General features: G+C 52.2%; 1 protein-coding gene across 9 annotated transcripts in view; it reads left to right on the top strand.

Annotated features, from left to right (window-relative positions):
- GIT2 (GIT ArfGAP 2) overlaps positions 1 to 16,765 on the top strand; it is a 36,429-nt gene extending 19,664 nt beyond the window's left edge. For 2 of the 9 annotated variants that reach the window (XM_035134372.3, XM_035134373.3), the window contains exons 12-19: positions 511 to 622; positions 1,228 to 1,370; positions 1,939 to 2,088; positions 4,370 to 4,621; positions 7,383 to 7,465; positions 8,623 to 8,805; positions 11,664 to 11,727; positions 14,036 to 16,765. In XM_035134372.3, coding sequence (XP_034990263.1) covers positions 511 to 622; positions 1,228 to 1,370; positions 1,939 to 2,088; positions 4,370 to 4,621; positions 7,383 to 7,465; positions 8,623 to 8,805; positions 11,664 to 11,727; positions 14,036 to 14,248 — 1,200 coding nt within the window. In that variant the 3' untranslated portion in view covers positions 14,249 to 16,765. Of the gene's footprint in view, positions 1 to 510; positions 623 to 1,227; positions 1,371 to 1,938; positions 2,089 to 4,369; positions 4,622 to 7,382; positions 7,466 to 8,622; positions 8,806 to 9,433; positions 9,702 to 11,663; positions 11,728 to 14,035 lie in introns of those variants that run through there. The other 7 variants (XM_088655750.1, XM_035134375.3, XM_088655752.1 and 4 more) reach the window with 4 other exon arrangements.
- The last annotated feature ends 26 nt before the right edge of the window (positions 16,766 to 16,791 follow it).

Below are 16,791 nucleotides of genomic sequence, written 5' to 3'. Positions count from 1 at the left end.
AGTAGATAAATAGGTACTGCTCTGACGGGAAGGTAAACAGCATTTCCATGCGCTGCTCTGGTTCACCAGAAGCGCCTTAGTCATGCTGGCCACCATGACCCAGAAGCTGTACGCCGGCTCCCTTGGCCAGTACAGCAGGATGAGCGCCGCAACCCCAGACTCGTCCGCAACTGGACGTAGCGGTCAGGGGTCCCTTTACCTTTACATATATGTGTATGTGTGTACATGCCCATGCCCACACATATCTGTAATACAGCGGTATACAAATATCTGTATGAATAAATAAACAAAATGTGCATCTTGGTTCTGAATACTGATCCTGTAGCTGATATTACCTTGGGAACAAGGAGATGCCAAGAGCTCTGAGCTTTCCTTCAGCCTGGGAAGGCATGGGTCTGTGTGGGAGGCGGAGGGTCTGCTTTCTGTTCCTGCTTCTCTGGCTGCTTGCTTCTATTGCCTTGCAAGCTCCTCCAGCTCCTCTAAGGCCTTGTGTTGCCTCTTGTCTTTCAGGGAAGGCAAAAGCTGGCTCGCTTTAACGCCCATGAATTTGCAACACTTGTCATAGACATTCTTGGGGATGCCAAGCGAAGGCAGCAAGGGAACCCTGTCCCAAGTTCCAGAGGTGAGTCCCTGTTTGGATGACTGGCTGACTTGAGTTTCCAGGACAGATACGGTAAAAGGACGTCCTTCTTCATGCAGTGCATGAAGAACTATGGAACTCACTTCCACAGGAGGCAGTGATGGCCACCAGCTTGGATGACTTTTAAAAAGGGTTGGACAAACTCCTGGAGGAGATAAGGGCTATTGATGGCTTGATGGCTACTAACCCTAATGCCTCTGCTCTGCAGCCACAGTCGGAGGCAGCAATGCTTCTGAATACCAGCTGATGAAGCCACAGGAGGGAGGAGGGCTCTTGTGCTCAGATACCCTTGTGGGTTTTCCATAGGCATCTGTTTGACCAAACAGGATGCTGGACTAGATGGGCCATTGGCCTGATCCAGCAGGTTCTGCTTGTGTGCTTAGGACTGTAGTGCAGGCAAAGGTGCAAAGGGATCCTGGTGAAGGGAGACACTTTCTTGTGAAAGGGCTTCAGCTGACTCCTCCCTGCTGCCTTTTCCCCTTTCATTCTGGTTCATGGAGCTGCATTCTCTAGGCTGGTCATTTTGAGGGATGCCACATTCTGCACACATTCCCTAAACATCAGGCATTTTGTTGCTGCTTTTGCAGAAAATGTAGAGCTGATCCTGAAGTCTGTCAACAGCCAGCACAGTTCAGAGTCTCAGGATAATGACCAGCCTGACTACGACAGCGTTGCCTCTGACGAAGAAGTGGATCTGGAAACAAGCTCAGTCAAGGCACCCCGGCAGAAGGTGAGCCTGGGCAGAGATATCTAGAGGGCAGCAGTATGTTGGAAGGGGCTGTGCAAAAAGGTTGCTCCTCACAAAGTGCTCACCTCAGGCCCATCACTGCTGCTAAAAGGTGAACAGTCCTTTGCAGAGTGCTTATTTGAGCAGCTGGGCCTCCATCCCCATTTGAAAAGAGATTTGTAAAGCTGCCTGGTTCCCCTTCCAGGTCTGGAAGGAGACATGGCCTCTCCTGACTTTAAAGGTGTGTATGTGAGAGAGATGGTACTTCAAAATCCTTGAGGTGTTTGGGGACACCTGCCTTTGGACCAACATAAACCCTTTGATGCTAATTTTGAGAGCCTATCTCACTTTTGACTTCTGAGTTGAAAACTTCTAGTTATATTGATTTATTTGTGAATTGCCTTTGGAGTTGTTTGTTTTATGTTTGTTTCTGATGTGCAGTATATAAGTGGCACTGAATTCTGCCCCATGCCACGGTATTCTCAGAGGCTTTCTTGTTTGTTATTTAACATGTCCCTTTTGACTTTGGCCTGCAAAGTGGGAGGAAATCATTGTGTGCTGCGTTTTGCAGAGCCTAGATTCAGACTTGTCGGATGGACCCATCACAGCCCATGAATATCTACAGGTTAAAAACGCCCTGGTGGCTTCGGAGATGAAAATCCAGCAGTTAATGAAGGTGAACATCAACTTGAGCGATGAGCTGAGGATCATGCAGAAGAAGGTAGCATGAGAGTGAACGAGAGAGAGTTTAGTTTAGTGCGCCTTGAGTAAAAACCCCACATGCATGAAAAGGGCAGGAACGTTGAAACCTAAAAAACGGACTGCAGAGGCTTCTGCAACCTGAGACCCTCCTGCTGGCTGTTGGGTTCCAACTCCCATCATCCCTAACCCCTTTGGTCAGTGGCCAGGGATCATGGGACTTGGAGTCCAGCAGGGTAGCAGGCTGGTGAAGCATGGTCTAGCATCCACTTCCGGATTGACGGTGCTCAAGCATATTCAGCCGGGGCTCAAAGGGAGCCCTGGCTGAAAGGGAACCCCCATGAGCTGCAGGGTATCCAATCCTGCACAAAGTTGTCCCTCACTGTTCACTGTGAAAGAAAAAGAAATGGAAGCCTTCTGTTCCTGTTAATTCTTCTTGGGATTGCTCAAGCTTGGACCCCCATAGATCAGGTATGCATCCCTTGCATCCCTAGACCGCAGCCCTGGTCACCTTAATTCATAGTTTTCCCCTTCCCCCACCCGCTGATCTCAGTCACCCCATTAAGAAAAGGCATGACTGCAAATGGTTTATGGTGGGTCTGTACAGCCATTTATGAATTTTCCTGTGTGGTGATATTTTAAATCTCACCTCTGCCATGAATTTCTTGGGTGGTCTAGGGCAATGCTTTGTCTACACTGTGTCGGTAAAGTGGAAGAGTTTGCCTTTATTTTATATTTTTCTGTGCTGTCTTCTCCATAGCATGAAAAAGGAGAATGATAAACAATATTATCCTGTTCTTCCTTTGAGAAGCTCAGGATGGGAAACACTGTGTGGGCCTCTTGTCTTCACTGCAGCCCTGTGGGGTAGGCTAAGCCGAGGGAGACCCATGAGTCCAAAGCCCTCCCAGTGAGCTTCATGGCAAATCAGGGATTGAAGCCCCGGTCTCCCTCATCATAATCCAGCGCTCACAATTTCCACCATGGCCGTGATCTACTGTGGGGGAGCAAACCTAGCAAAATGTTTTGCAAAATATGAGCAATGGTGGTCATAGAATCCTAGAATGGTAGAGTTGGAAGGGGCCACAAGGGTAATCTAGTCCAACCTCTGACAATGCAGGAATCTTTTGCTCAACTTGAGATGAAGAGTTTCACGCTCCACTGACTGAGCCCTTTCAGTTCTCAGTTCAATGTCACTAGATAGACTTGTGAGCCTTGCCAAAATTACAATGGGCTTCTGGGAATGCGTGTAGGACTTTGAGTGCAAACTATAGCTCACCCCCCTACTTCTTCATCTTCCCCCAAAGATTTTCAGCAAGGAGCAGCAGGTGACCCCAAAGCCCCTCTTGGCCGTGTTTTGTGGTTTAGATGGGAGGCCAGGGCTACTTCAAGGCAGTGAGGAGGTGGTTTGAGAAATACATTGCAGCTTAGAGTAAGAAGGAAGAGGAGGGGCTAAGGAAGGGTATCCACAGGACTTCAGGGGTGGGAGAGAACTAACTTCGAAAGGTAGCGAAAGGGTTTTTCTTTCTCTTTTCAAGATCTCTCTGACCCAGTACTGCAATTGCATGGCTTAGCATCTCAGTGCTATGTAAAGTTCCTCCCCTCCCCCTCCCCTTTATGATGGATGTAGTAATTAATGAGCTGCCAGTGGGTGTGGGCAACTTCCTCCTTTTATATCTATTGGGGGGGGAGAAAGCGAGACCCCCAGCTGCTTTAAACTGCGCAGAAAACTGCAGAAGGCTCACCAGAGGTTTTATGGCTTTTCCTCCTGGTTAATTGTGCCCTTAGCTGACTTGAGGACATTCTTGGGAATCTCTTGTGATGGGGCTCCTGTTCTGACCCCCCTTGTTGTGTTTCCCTTCCAGTGGCCTTTCCCCTCTCTCTTGCGCAAATAGGTTTGAGTCTCGTTTCATCTTCCACTTCCTGTGGTGACATTGCCATTTCCCCACTTCCCTCTTTCCTCTGATTTGACCGTTGGGCCCTTGGCCTGAGTCAGCTGCTTTTAAAGAATGTTGCTAAAGCCGCTGTCTGTCTTGCTCAGAAACTTGGCCTAGCTTGGGTTCACGTTGCTAGATGTGGGAGCTCCTCTTGACACACACAACCCACCTGAAATTTTGGGACTCCCAAAGCTTTGAGAATGTAACTGATTTGTTTCCTATAAAAACAGAAAGACAAGCAAAACCTGGCTAGCTGGTGACCGTTTTCAAGCATGAGGATGCCCCGACTGTGCTGCCCCCCTCCCCCAATTCTTGCTTTGCTGTGCTGTGGGGACATCCAGGCCCCTACTCTGAAATGTTTTATTCCAGCTTCAGACGCTACAGAGCGAGAACACAAGTCTCCGGCGGCAGGCCACAACAAACGCCTCCTTGGCACCCACTGGCTCTGAGTACTCAGACACCAGCAGCCACTCTTCCTTGATCTGGCGGCCCTCTGTGCGCAGCAGCCGGCCCATGTCCATGTACGAGACAGGATCGGCCCAGAAGCCCTACTTGCCACTGGCCGAAGTCTCCTACCCAGAGGAGCACATCACATCGCGGCTGCAGTCATTCCCTCCCCACGTAAGTAAGACCACCGCCCTGCTGCCTCTTTGGGGGGCTGTTTGGGCTCCCCAGATGTTGGGCAAGGCTGGCCACATCCCTGGCAGAAGCACTTTTCTCTGCGGACTGAACGTCTCTGCCTAGCCGTCTGGGCTGTAGCATTTCTGCTATGCAGACTGGAGCTCTGGCCTTCCGCTTGCCCTCTTCATTTCAGCACACAGGATCCTTCAGCTTTCGCCATCCTGGTGCCCGCCATATGAGGACGGACTGCTGTTGCTCAGTGGGGAGAGAAAGTTGCTCTGTGTATGCTCAAGGAACCTTCAGCATCCACTACGGCTGCTTGTCACTTTCTCTGATGAAGGGGGTGACCAAATATGAAAGAGGGGTGGTGGTCAGTTAGCACCTTGAAAGATGTGGGACCCCAGGAGGGGGGCAGGAGGATCCTCAGGGGGCTTCTTCTCATGTGCTCCTCCACTACTTCAAAGCCAGAGTTTGCTCATGCCAACGTCCAAGCACCCTGGGCTCCTTGCAATGGTGCGTTTTTGTTTTTCCTCACTCAGTTCTTTTGCACCTTTGACTTGCTGGTGCTGGTGCTTGCCTCTGTGTCTTGCACCCATCACCCACTCTTGGGACGTTCTACAGTGGGTTTTATTCTTTTTTATGAGAACCTGCTTTTGTACTGCGCATATGTGCCTGCGTGTCTGTCTCTCTGTGTGTATCTTTCTCTCCCTTATTTTTAGGCAGGGAGGAATGGGCTGGTGACTAGCTATTCTTCCTCCATGCCTTTTTTTCTCCTCTATTCTTTCCTGGTTGGGATACAGAAACACACAAAGGGTTGTGTACAGTACATCTTCCCTGGAAGAGCCCCCACTTCTGCTAGCAGAGCTGTTCCTTCTCCTTCTTCTTATCCACCCCTCCCCAACTCTACCATGCCTGAGCTGCTGGCCCTGTGGATTCCCCTTTATTTCTCTCTCAGCTGCTTGAACTGGGAAGCTGCCTGGCAGATCAAGCTGGAGTGCTGGCTGGGATTGAGAGGTGGCCACAGTGTTGGGGGAGGGGCTGCTGTGCCAGCTGGACCAGAAATTGGGGGAGGCTGTAATGCTTGCAAGGCAGTCCCCAGAATCTCTTGCGCAATCTGGTGATGGTTTTGCTGGCCACCTGGGCAAAGAAGCCCTGGAGGGCTTGGCAAGCCAAGAGGGAGAAGTGCAGCTGGGCAGGGCCCTGTGGTGACAGCTGAGAAGGCCAAAGTCACAGCAAGGAATAAAGCTCTCGGGTGTGTCGGGGGCTGTTCCAGCTTAAGGAGCAATGCAGTAAAGCCAGAGGAGGGGAGTCCAGAAGAGGAGCCAAGCAGGATTGGGGGGGGGGCAGACCACAGATGAATTTGCACAGGATGCAGTTGACAAGAATCATAGGACCATCAAGTTGGAAGGGACCCTGAGGGTCACCTAGTCCAACCCCCTGCAATGTAGAAATCACAACTAAAGCATCCAAGACAGATGGCCATCCACCTCTGTTTAGGGTGCGAGCAGTGATACGGCAAGTTTTAAAAGTGGGGACTCCTGGCTTCCAGCAGATGTGCCCCTTCCATGATATTAGAGCAGCTCAGCCAATGGCAGCCAGAGGATCACCTGCCATTAAAGTGGCACCGCAGGGTCAGAGTTTAGCTTGTGCCACCAAGGGGGATGGAGCAGGAGGGAAAAGGAAAGGGGGGGGAGGCAGTTGGAGGGCGGAGAGGGCAATGGGGGAGATTCGCCCTCTTCCTAGGGGTTCTTTCTCCTGGTGATGAGGAACCATGGAAAAGCAAGATGACAAAAGTGTGCTTTTGATAACTTCTGTGCAAGGAGATGCCTGTTCCTTATATTTCTGTCTTTTAGTCTTCCAGAATTTAATTTCTGGATCTGATATTCTCCCTGGATCTTGCTCTGCCCTTAAATTGCCCTCAAGTCTTCTGTAGGTAGTGGAGAAACAGGTGTTGGGTCTTCCCTTCCACCCACATGTTATCCCCTCCCTCAATGAGCTGATACCCAGATCACTTTTACTCCATGGTGTGATGTCCACTTCATAGGTAATTAGTTCAGAAACCCTTCAGGCAGAGGGCAAAACAGGGAAGAGGGTAATTGCAACTTTGTGGGGGTGGAGCTCCCCAAACAAGACATTTCCCAGTACTGTGAAGCATCAGCAGTGGCCAAAATCCAGCAGGGTTTTGCAGTTGCCATGATGCTCTAGAAGTAGAGCACAACAACAAACATAAGACAAGCCCTGCAGGATCAGTCCAAAGGCCACCACGTCCAAAGGTCTCCTGTTCTCGCAGCAGCCAACTAGACCCCTCGATGGGAATCCTGCAAGCAGGACCCAAACACAAGAGCAACACTCTCCCCACTTGCGATTCCTGGCAACAGTTATTGGGAGGGGCAGCTGCTTCTGACAGAGGAGGTGGAACATAGCCTGGGGGGGGGGCTAGTTGCCATCCATAGCCCTCTCCTCCAGGAATTTGTCCAACCCTCTTTTAGAGACTTTTGTCTGCCTATTGGCTGACCCCAGTGCGTTCAAGTCGGAGGGTGAACATATCACTTTGTCCAGAGGGCTGGCATAGCCTTACGCTGAGAAACGCTGGTGTTTTTGGAGTGAGGCCAGTGGTTATCTTCTCCAGTTAAGAGAGCAGTGAGAGTAAGTAGCCCTGGGTTAGGCAGAGCAAAGGTCTGGCTATAAGAGCATCTTGTCTGGCTGTATCTATCTATGAATCTGGTGGCACCCATCTTGCTTCCTGCCCTTTCTCTTCCAGGCATCCAAGCTGGAAAAGCAGAGCAGCCTGCCAGAAGGGGATTATGACAATGCCGTTCCTGCGCTGGATCCCGACGAGACAGGGTGGGCATCAGGAGAGCATGGGCTGTGTATGAGTATTACTGTTGATCAGTATTTATTACCCACACTTCACCCGAAGGGCCCAGAGCAGGTTGCAGCATTAAAACATCATTTGAAAAGCAAATTTAAGCAACTTACAAGCATAAAAGTAAGGTGGGCTCTACAAACACACCTCTCAGGTGACAAAGGCCAGGGTCAGGAAGAGCCTTTCAGCCTTTGCTGGAGGCTGTATAATGCAGGCTCCAGGTCCCTAGCTGAAGGTTGAGCTCAGAACCCAAGAAGGTCTTCCCTGTGTTTGGGGTGTATATGTAGATTGGAGCTTTGGACACCCAATGTGCTCACCTTGAATTGGGCCAGGAAAGGAGCTGGCAGCCAGTGTGGCCGTTTTAAAACAGGGCTTATATGAAGTCTGAATGGGTGGGAAGCCCATGAAGACTTCCAGAGGTTTCTGGACTCCAGCCTCCCCTCATCCCTGAGCATTCTCCATGCTGGCTGCAGGGGCTGCTGGGAGTTGGAGTCCTGTGACTTCTGGAGGGTCCCCCACAAGCAGTGTTGTTCCTGTCCTCCTGGTTTGTAGCTTGGCTCTGTTCTCACACACAGCCTCCTCTGCCAGCTGGAGGCCCTCCACCTCTGGCAGGACTCCAACTCCCAGCAGCCACGGATTGTGGGATCTGAAGTCCAGCAGTGTCCGAAGGACCACAGATAACAGAGGGTCCCTTCAGTTCCTTTTAAAGCTCCTGTAATTGAGCCATGCTGCATTTTCACAAGCGAGTGAAGCCCCCCCCCCGCAAGTTCTCTCCCCAAATGGCCCAGTGTAACGATGTAGGCAGTGAGCCAGAGCCTCCAGGAAGCAGATCTTTCCTGGGCCTTGTTCATGACATCCTACAAGTGGAGGATGAATCTTGGGGTGAAGGAGGTTGCCTGTTCTTTACCTGACAGCCAAGGCCAGCTGACTAGGGTCCTGGGGTGGAGTGCCAAGAGCACCACTGGCAGCCTTGCAGATGTTCCCCCCGCCCCCAGTTTCTTTAGTGGCTTGTTTCAAAGGGACAGGAAAACAGTTATCATCTGCAAATTCTCTCTTGGTCACTTGGCAGAGATTCTGATTTGCCAGAGACAGTCAGGCAAGTGGCCCTCTGAAACGCTTGTGTGTGTGTTGGCAGAATCAGCAGGAAGGCCAGGCAGCGAAGCACCTTCCGACAGGGAGAAGGGCCCACCTCCGAGGGCAAGGACCCAGATGCCAGCCCCAGCCTCCCCAGCACAGAGGACGTAATTCGGAAAACGGAGCAGATCACCAAGAACATCCAGGAGCTTCTGCGGGCAGCTCAGGAGAACAAACACGACAGGTGAGGAGGCCAGGAAGTCAGAGCAGAGGTCCCTGGAAGAAGCGCTTGAGTATCCTGGTCTGCGTTGAGCAAAAGGGCTCTTCCCCCATCAGGAGGGATCCTGGAATCAGATGAGGCAGCATGCAGAGCGATGATGATGCGTGTGTGTCTTGCAAGTGTGGGTTGACGTCCTTTAAAGAAAGTGAGGCCCAAATTCTTTTACATCTGGCTTGCTTTGCTATCTTTTCCATCCAAGGCAACTGGCAGCTTTTATTTTTATCCTCCTGGACAGGCCAGGATCTGGTGCTTAAACATCATGCCTTCCCCCTCTTTAGCTGGGAAAAGGTAGGTCTACAAGAGAAGGCCTGAGCTACACAAGTATCTGATGGTGTCCTGGATTTTCCCACACCCTTTCCTGCTCGCCCCATTCGGGGTTGGAGGGGTGTCAAGGGACAGAAGCGACCCTGAGAGTTTGGGGGGGGGAGCTTGAGCCACATGTGTGTCCTGTAGCGCAAAAGTGTAGGTTATGACAGCTTTATGCGCTCCTTGATTCTGCAAACGCTCCATTGGGCTGTGAGGCGCTCCTGTGCTGAGTTAACTCTCTCTCTCCTCTCTCTGTCTCTCTGGTCTTCCTCTTTGGGGTGCCCAGGCCATTCCGGCACAGCAGCGCCCCCAAGCTTAGGCACAGCCTGGGCTGTTTCAGCCCCCTGGTTCCATGGGCCGAGCGAGTTTCTCCGCAGCCTCTGACCTTCCGGCAGCCTGACCCTCCCACCACCTGGTATTCTGGCCTCTGTCCCTGCCTCCCAGGCACAGTGTCCTATTTCTTTCTTTGGGGTCCTCCCCTCCCCAGCATGGGGTGTTTAGCGGTTATGCAAGAAAGGCTGCAGAACACCCTGGCCTAGCCTGCTCAGCACCATTTGGGAGAGGAGCTGGGGTTCGATGGGAGTGCAGTTTGGGGGGGGCAGGGGGGGAAGGGTTCCTTCATCCCGCCTGGCATTTTCTGGCTGCTCCGTCCCTGGTCCCCTGACGTGCAGCAGTGAAAGGGCAAAGCTTATTTGACCACCCACAGGGGGGGTCACCTGCTCAGCTGGCACCCTGTGTTTCATCGCAGATTGTACTTGCCTCGTGGGACTTTCTGAGCTCACTTGAGGGCAGAAAACAGAAGTGGAGGCAGCCAGATGAAGAATTCTGTGCCTCTGAGAAGCCCCACAAGAGCTAAAGGAAAAGGTTGAGGCTCTGGCATTGGGTGATGGGACACCCCCTCCTCAGCCATGGAGAAAGATGGCCTGGGAACAGGATGAGTGCTAAGAGGCAGGGAGTGGGAGGGTGCAAGGGAGTGGCTTCATCCTTGAGCTTAAGGAAGGTCCTGGCTGCTCTTGGAGCACAGCAGGAGCTCTGTGCTGATCCTAGGTGGGCTGGCTGAAATGGGCTTTTCAATTTCTTGTTCAGGGGAGGGACGTGTGTCCCTCCCACACACAGTTGGACTCCAACTCCCAGCATGGTCAGGGATGATGGGACCTATAGTCCAGTGGCATCTGGAGGGCTGCACAAGTTGCCCAGCCCCCTTGTACATATTAAACTGTAGAACTCACTGCCACAGGAGGCAGGGATGGCCACTGGCTTGGATGGCTTTAAAAGGGGATTGGACAAATACAGCGAGGAGAATAAGACTCTTGACCATGATGACTCTGGTCCCTGAGTCCCATCACCATCCTCCTGGGGTCTGGCAGCAACTCTTTGGGCTTCACATCTGTCTCCACCTCTGGTGGGCTTTAGATGAGAGCTTCCTTGCCTCGAGCAACTTTCCTGCATAATCGTCCATGACCGACCCAGCTCCCCAACTCACCTGCCTGCCTGCCTGCCTGCCTCTCTCTGTGGCTTGAGTTTGGGGAGGAGCATGGAGGTTTGTGTGTGTGTTGACCACAGTCCCTGGCTAACCGTCCTGTGTGGACCAGTTGGGTCTCGTGGGCTGTGTGGGTCTTGGCACTGCAGTGCACAGGCTGCAATCCCTGGTTGCCTGTAACTCCATCATGTTACTTTTTTGGAAGCAATTTTGGACACTATGACAAGCATTTTGCCCCCCCCCCCTCCCCGCCACCATCACTGCTGCTGTCATGGAGGAGAAGGCTGTCAATGCCAGTGTGGTGTACTGGTTAAGAGAGGTAGACTCACAATCTGGGGAACCGGGTTCGTGTCTCTGCTCCTCCACAGGCAGCTGCTGGGTGACCTTGGGCTAGTCACACTTCTTTGAAGCCTCTCAGCCCCTCACCTCACAGAGTGTTTGTTGTAGGGGAGGAAGGGAAAGGAGAATGTTAGCCGCTCCTTCGGGTAGTGATAAAGCGGGATATCACATCCAAACTCTTCTTCTTCTTCCTATCCACGATGGCTCAGCTCTGCCTCCACAGTTGGAGGAAGCAGTGCTTCTGAATCCCAGTTGCTGGAAACTGCAGGGGGGGGGGGCTCTGGTGCTTGGATCCTGCTTGCGGGTTTCCAACAGGCATCTTGTTGGCCCCTGTAAGTACAGAAAACTGGACTCGGTGGGCCCTTGGCTTGATCCAGCAGCCTCTTTTTAAGTTCTTAGGACCCTTGCTCTCTGAAAGGGACAGTTTGCATCTCCTCTGCTCTCTCCCAGCACAATGAGACTCTTGCGATGAGACATCTTAAAGCTTTTCTTCTGGCTATTTTTATTTTAAAGTCTCTACATCAAGCATTTGGACTTGTGTTGCCACTTGCCAAGCTGCATGAGGTGGGCCTGGATGTGTGGACACCCTTGTTTTTAATGGCTTTGCCTCTGGAGCAACTAATGTTCCCTTTTGTGGCCCTGGGGGTGGGGGAACTTGCTTCCCTTAGAATGACCTGCCCCCTCTCTCCCCTTGCAGCTACATCCCCTGCTCAGAAAGGATCCACGTGGCAGTGACGGAGATGGCTGCCCTCTTTCCAAAAGTGAGTAGCCCTGTAGAGGTCAGAGGGGGGCTCTGAATGCGACGGGGACTCCCTTGTGGTGGCCAGCCGGTGGAAAGGACCAGAGGACTTATTTCATTTCACCTTTATCTCCAAGGAGCTCAAGTTCTTCCCACTCCTCATTTAATCCCCACAACAACCATGTGAGGTAGGTTAGGCTGAGAGAGGCAGTGACTGGACCAGGGTCACACCCAGTGAGCTTCCTGCCCAGGTGGGGATTTGAACCCTGGCCTCTCCAAGGTCTTAGCCCAACACTCCAACCAGGACACCCCGCTGGCTCTCTTGGGAGAACTCTTACTGGTCACAGGACACACCAGGGGTCCCTCTAGCTTGGCCTTGGCGGTCTCCATGGATCTGCAGGGTTTGGGACAAAGGCTCTGCTGAGAATGGAGCCTGGCAGCCTCCTTTGCCAGTCGTGAAGCTCTCTGTTCCTATCCCGTCCTTATTAGTTGCTTTAAATGCAATATCTCATTGCGAGTTTTGTAAATACAGTGGTACCTCGCAAGACGAATGCCTCGCGCAACGAAAAACTCGCAACACGAAAGCCCCGTCCCATGCCGCCGCCATTCCCCCGGAGCCCATAGGAATGCATTGATTAAGTTTCAATGCATTCCTATGGGAAACTGCGACTCGCAAGACGAATTTTTCGTAGGACGAATTGAGTCCTGGAACGAATTAAATTCATCTTGCGAGGCACCACTGTAATAAAATATATTATACAGTCATACCTCAGTTTACAGATGCTTCAGGTTGCGCGTTTTCGTGTTGCGCACCATGCTGAACCCGGAAGTACCAGAATGGGTTACTTCCAGGTTTCGGCACTCGCACATGCGCAGAAGCGCCGACTTGCAACCCGCGCAGATGCAGTGCTGCAGGTTGCGAACATGCCTCCCACACGGATCATGTTCGCAACCCAAGCGTCCACTGTAGTTATGTCAATCATCCTAATGGCCAGAGACTGATAACATCTAGCCAGATCTAAAGAGACAGGGAATTCTGACACAATCATATTGTATACAGAGATGTAAATTCCACTGCTCACACCTGAATCTCTGGCTGAGCGACTTAGAGAGAAATAATCCAGGTTTGCCCCACACTGAGTGAATAGTCAAAGGACAAGAAGGAGAGTCCGACTAAACAGCAGGAAAAGTTATCTGAGAGTAAGGAAGTCTCTCAGAAGGTTTTCAAACAAAGGTGGGATGGCTGCCTGTCAGGGATTCTTTAGCTGTGATTCCTGGATTGCAGTGGGTTGGACCAGATGACCCCGGGGGGTCCCTTCCAATGCTACAGTTCTGATTCTAGGACACTGGAGCCGGTCTCAGCTCCCTGGATGAAGCTTTTCTCCAGGCCTAACCGTAAATCCTCTTAGGTCAGCAGTGGCGAACCTATGGCATGCGTGAGCCCTCACTGCTGTCACATGCGTCATCGGCCCATCCGCCCTGTTGTTTTGTTGTTCTTTCCATTTGTGCTCCCGCTGCTCCCCATGCTACTGCAGGCATCCACGGCTTAAACCCGGAACTTTTTTTGCTGGTAGCCAGCGATTGTGTTCGGTGATTGGTCTGTTTTTCAATTGGCTGCGGCGGTGGTTGTTTCTGATTGGGCATAACAGTGTTCATTATTTGACCCTCAATCAAATCCTGCATTTTCTTCGGTGCTGGCTGGTAGTTCCCAGCTTCCCCCTCCAAGCCAGGCCTTGGCCATTCCCTTCTGCCCCCCCCACTCCAATCCTCCACAGGCCCCTTGCCTCCCGTGGGCCTGACCTGTCTGGGCTAGGAGGGCACCTGCGCCCGCCACTTCCCTGCGCGCCTTGGCGCAACGCAGCCTCATCCCTTTGCTGCGGCAACGTTGCCGGAGGGAGGGAGGGAGGAAGATGGGGAAGACCACGCCGGGATCGTGGGCGGGGAGCAGGCAGGCAGGCAGCTGTGGCTGTTGGGCTGGCTGGCTGGGGTGGGCTGCTCCATCCTCCCCATCAGTCCAAGAGCGAGCCAGCCAGCTAGCCAGGGAGCGTGGCTGGTGTGCCCCTGGCAGGAGGGGGGAAGAGGGAGGGAGATGGCAAGAACCACAGCGATTTTTCTGTTCTGTCTCTTCACCACCACAGTCTTAGGTGCACACAACAGAAGCAACTGCTGATAAATTTTGCAGCAGAAACTATTTGGCCCTTTAACCTATCTTCCTCTCTGCCTGCTCCTTTAGCCCCCTGCCCCTGATGTTCATGCAGAAGTGCTGCTCTAGCCGAGTGGTGCCTGCCCCCCAGTGTCATGCTTTCCCCCTTTTCCTCTCTCCTCCCCAGAAGCCCAAGTCTGAGCTTGTACGCACCTCTCTGCGGCTGCTGACCTCCAGTGCCTTCCGACTGCATTCCGAGTGCACGAAGGCCCTTCTGCCAGAGTCCTGCCCCCTGGCCGACATCCAGCTGGTCACCCAGCAGGTCATTCAGTGCGCCTATGACATCGCCAAAGCTGCCAAGCAGCTGGTCACCATCACAACCAAGGAGAACACCAACTGAGGCCGCCGTGTCCCCCCACCTCTGTAGCAGGCCTCCTGCAAAGGGTCGGCTTGGAAGCTGAACATTTTCATGTTTTTTACAGGAATATTTAAGGTGGTGCGTTACTTCTTTTTTTTAAAGGAATCTCAGTATTAAAGGGTTTTTGCATGTTCCCCCCCTCAAAAGGAATCCCCCCCCCCAGAATTATTGTAACCCACTGCCTTATTTTATGCCTGTATTGCCAGTGTAAAGAGGGTGTCAGTGTGTGGAACATGTCATGAGCCAATCTTTGCATCAACCGCTCTCACAGAGATGTGTGTGTGTATCTGGGGCAGGGAGTGGTGGGGAGGGTCACACTCTGCACTCTGCACCATTTGTGAACTAAATGCACATATCAGGATACAGGGCACATATCCCCAAGTCTTGTTATGCAGCTGTTTGACACACCTGAACCACTATGTTGCACATACCACTGACCTTTGAACGGGGGCGGTAGGTAAGGACACCCCCCCACATGATCCCTGCCAATCAGTCCCCACCCCTTGCACAATACCAAGCCAACAAAGGCTTGCTACAAAACGGTAGGACTAGCCTCCCAATCCCTCTGATATTTTAGTCTCCTGGGACTCTTCCTTGCTTTCCATGGTGGAAGCAGATGGGAGTGTCTCGGATTTTCTTTGGCCCCAGTTCATCTGGATCTTTGAGAAAGTGCTTTTCATGACCTAACTATGCACCACAAAGCTTTCCTAGGGCAGAAAAGGACTTTTTTCTGTCCTGTTTCTGCTCCCCCCCCCAAAAAAACTTGCTGGTGGTGGCTGTGCCGAGAGCGGTGCGCTGCAGGGAGTGTCTAGTTGCAGGTGGGACTGAAGGGTCCATCTTGGGTGGCAAAGGTACAGTGGAACCCCACCTAGATTTGGGGAGGAGAGAGAGACGGATTGTTGTTGTTGTTGTTCTTTTTGGGGGGGGAGGGGAGAACTGCTGGTGTTGAGAGCTGGGCTTGGTGTCTTGTCCCATTCGAGCCCTGACAACCTTGCTTCTTGGGAGCCACTGCTCCTGTGTTCACCAAGGCGGCAGGGCAGGGTGACATTAAGAAAGGGGGCAGCTGTGCAGGGTGCCTGAGTAAGCCCCTGCTCTGCTGTTGGGTGTCCAAGTGGTCCAGTGGATGCCATGGTTTGCAGACAAGATGCCGTGAAGCAGAGTGGCCCAGCCGGGGTGTGTGTGTAGAGAGGAAGGTGGACTCCGTTCCAAAGGCTGGATGTGCCTGCTTTGTGAAAGGGTCATAGTAATTCCTGCTAGGTTGGCAATTTAGCTGGTGCTGCATGGAAAGAAACAGGTTCCATTGATGGCATGCATGAGAGAGGTTCCTGCCCTGCTGCCATTGCTAGGCCTTGAGGGAGTGGTGACCGGTTTGTCTTGTTGGGTTTGGTGGGTCTTAAATGGCCCTCTATGACGAGAACCAGCTCTGGGTCAGGAGCCTCTCTCCCCCCTTATGCCCAGTTTGATCCTCAGTGCTTCAGAATACCCTTTGTGCCACTTGAGGGGAGTCGTTCCTGGAGAAGGTGGTTCAGGGTACAGGTCTGCATTGTGTGTGTCTGGGGAAGAGATTACTGGGATGGTCCCAAAAGCATGCAGCATGCTGTGTAGCGATTTCTGACAGGGGCCCTTTAACAAATGGCTGATTTTGTCCGGCAACAGCCCCACCCCCTCCCATCATCTTGGTGCGTCTGGGCCACCCCACTAGTAAATGGTTCTGATAAATCCAGAGAAAGTCTTGTGAATTCTGCTGAATAGCTGAATGGAGAAAGAGTTTTGGGCTACAGCTGGCCTGTGAGAGTTTGGTGCTCAAGATGGAAAACCCAAAGGGCAGCCTGTGGGCACATTATGCCCAATTCTGTGCACATCTGTCTTGTAACAAGCAAGAGCTGTGTGCAAGGGCACCTTGTGGTGCTCTGGGTTCATCTCCCACTCATTCCACTGCAGCCTTCCACCCCAGCAGGACAAGACCTACTTAGCTCCTCTTAAGAGTCTGGCCAAAATGTACGCACAAAACCGAGAGGGTCTCGGTTTTTGGGAAATAGGAAGCTTGAGGCTGGCTGGGCCTGAGCCGCCTGGCCTTCTAGCAAGTCATCCTTCCTCCTGCCCTGCCTGGTGCGCCCCCCCCCCCGACAGGCTCTGCCATGGCCTGAGTGAAGTTGCCAGCTCACTGCAGGGCACTGCTTCTGTAGAAGGCAGAGAGGAGGCAATCTGCCCACCTGCATGCCACTCATAGGACATGGGCAGACAGGCTGCCTGCTCCAGGGATGCTTGGCTGGCAGTGGAGAGGTTTCTGGATGTAGAAGCAGCAGTCCAACTCGAGGGGTGTGTGTGTGTGTGTGCGTGTGTGTGTTTTACCCTGTTGGTATTTATATATTAAAAGAAACCAAACCAAGTGCCATAATAATGTTGGATGCTGATGTTACCTTGTAATTAACTACATTTTTAAAAAGTATTGTACTATTTTTGGGTTAAAAGAAACAAACAAAAAAGGTAGAACAGGTATCTTGCTTTTTCTGTTCTTGTCTCCA

Source organism: Zootoca vivipara, chromosome 12 (assembly GCF_965207765.1).
Source record: "Zootoca vivipara chromosome 12, rZooViv2.hap1.1, whole genome shotgun sequence".
Lineage (NCBI taxonomy): Eukaryota > Metazoa > Chordata > Lepidosauria > Squamata > Lacertidae > Zootoca > Zootoca vivipara.
This window is presented reverse-complemented; position numbering and strand designations above follow the sequence as displayed.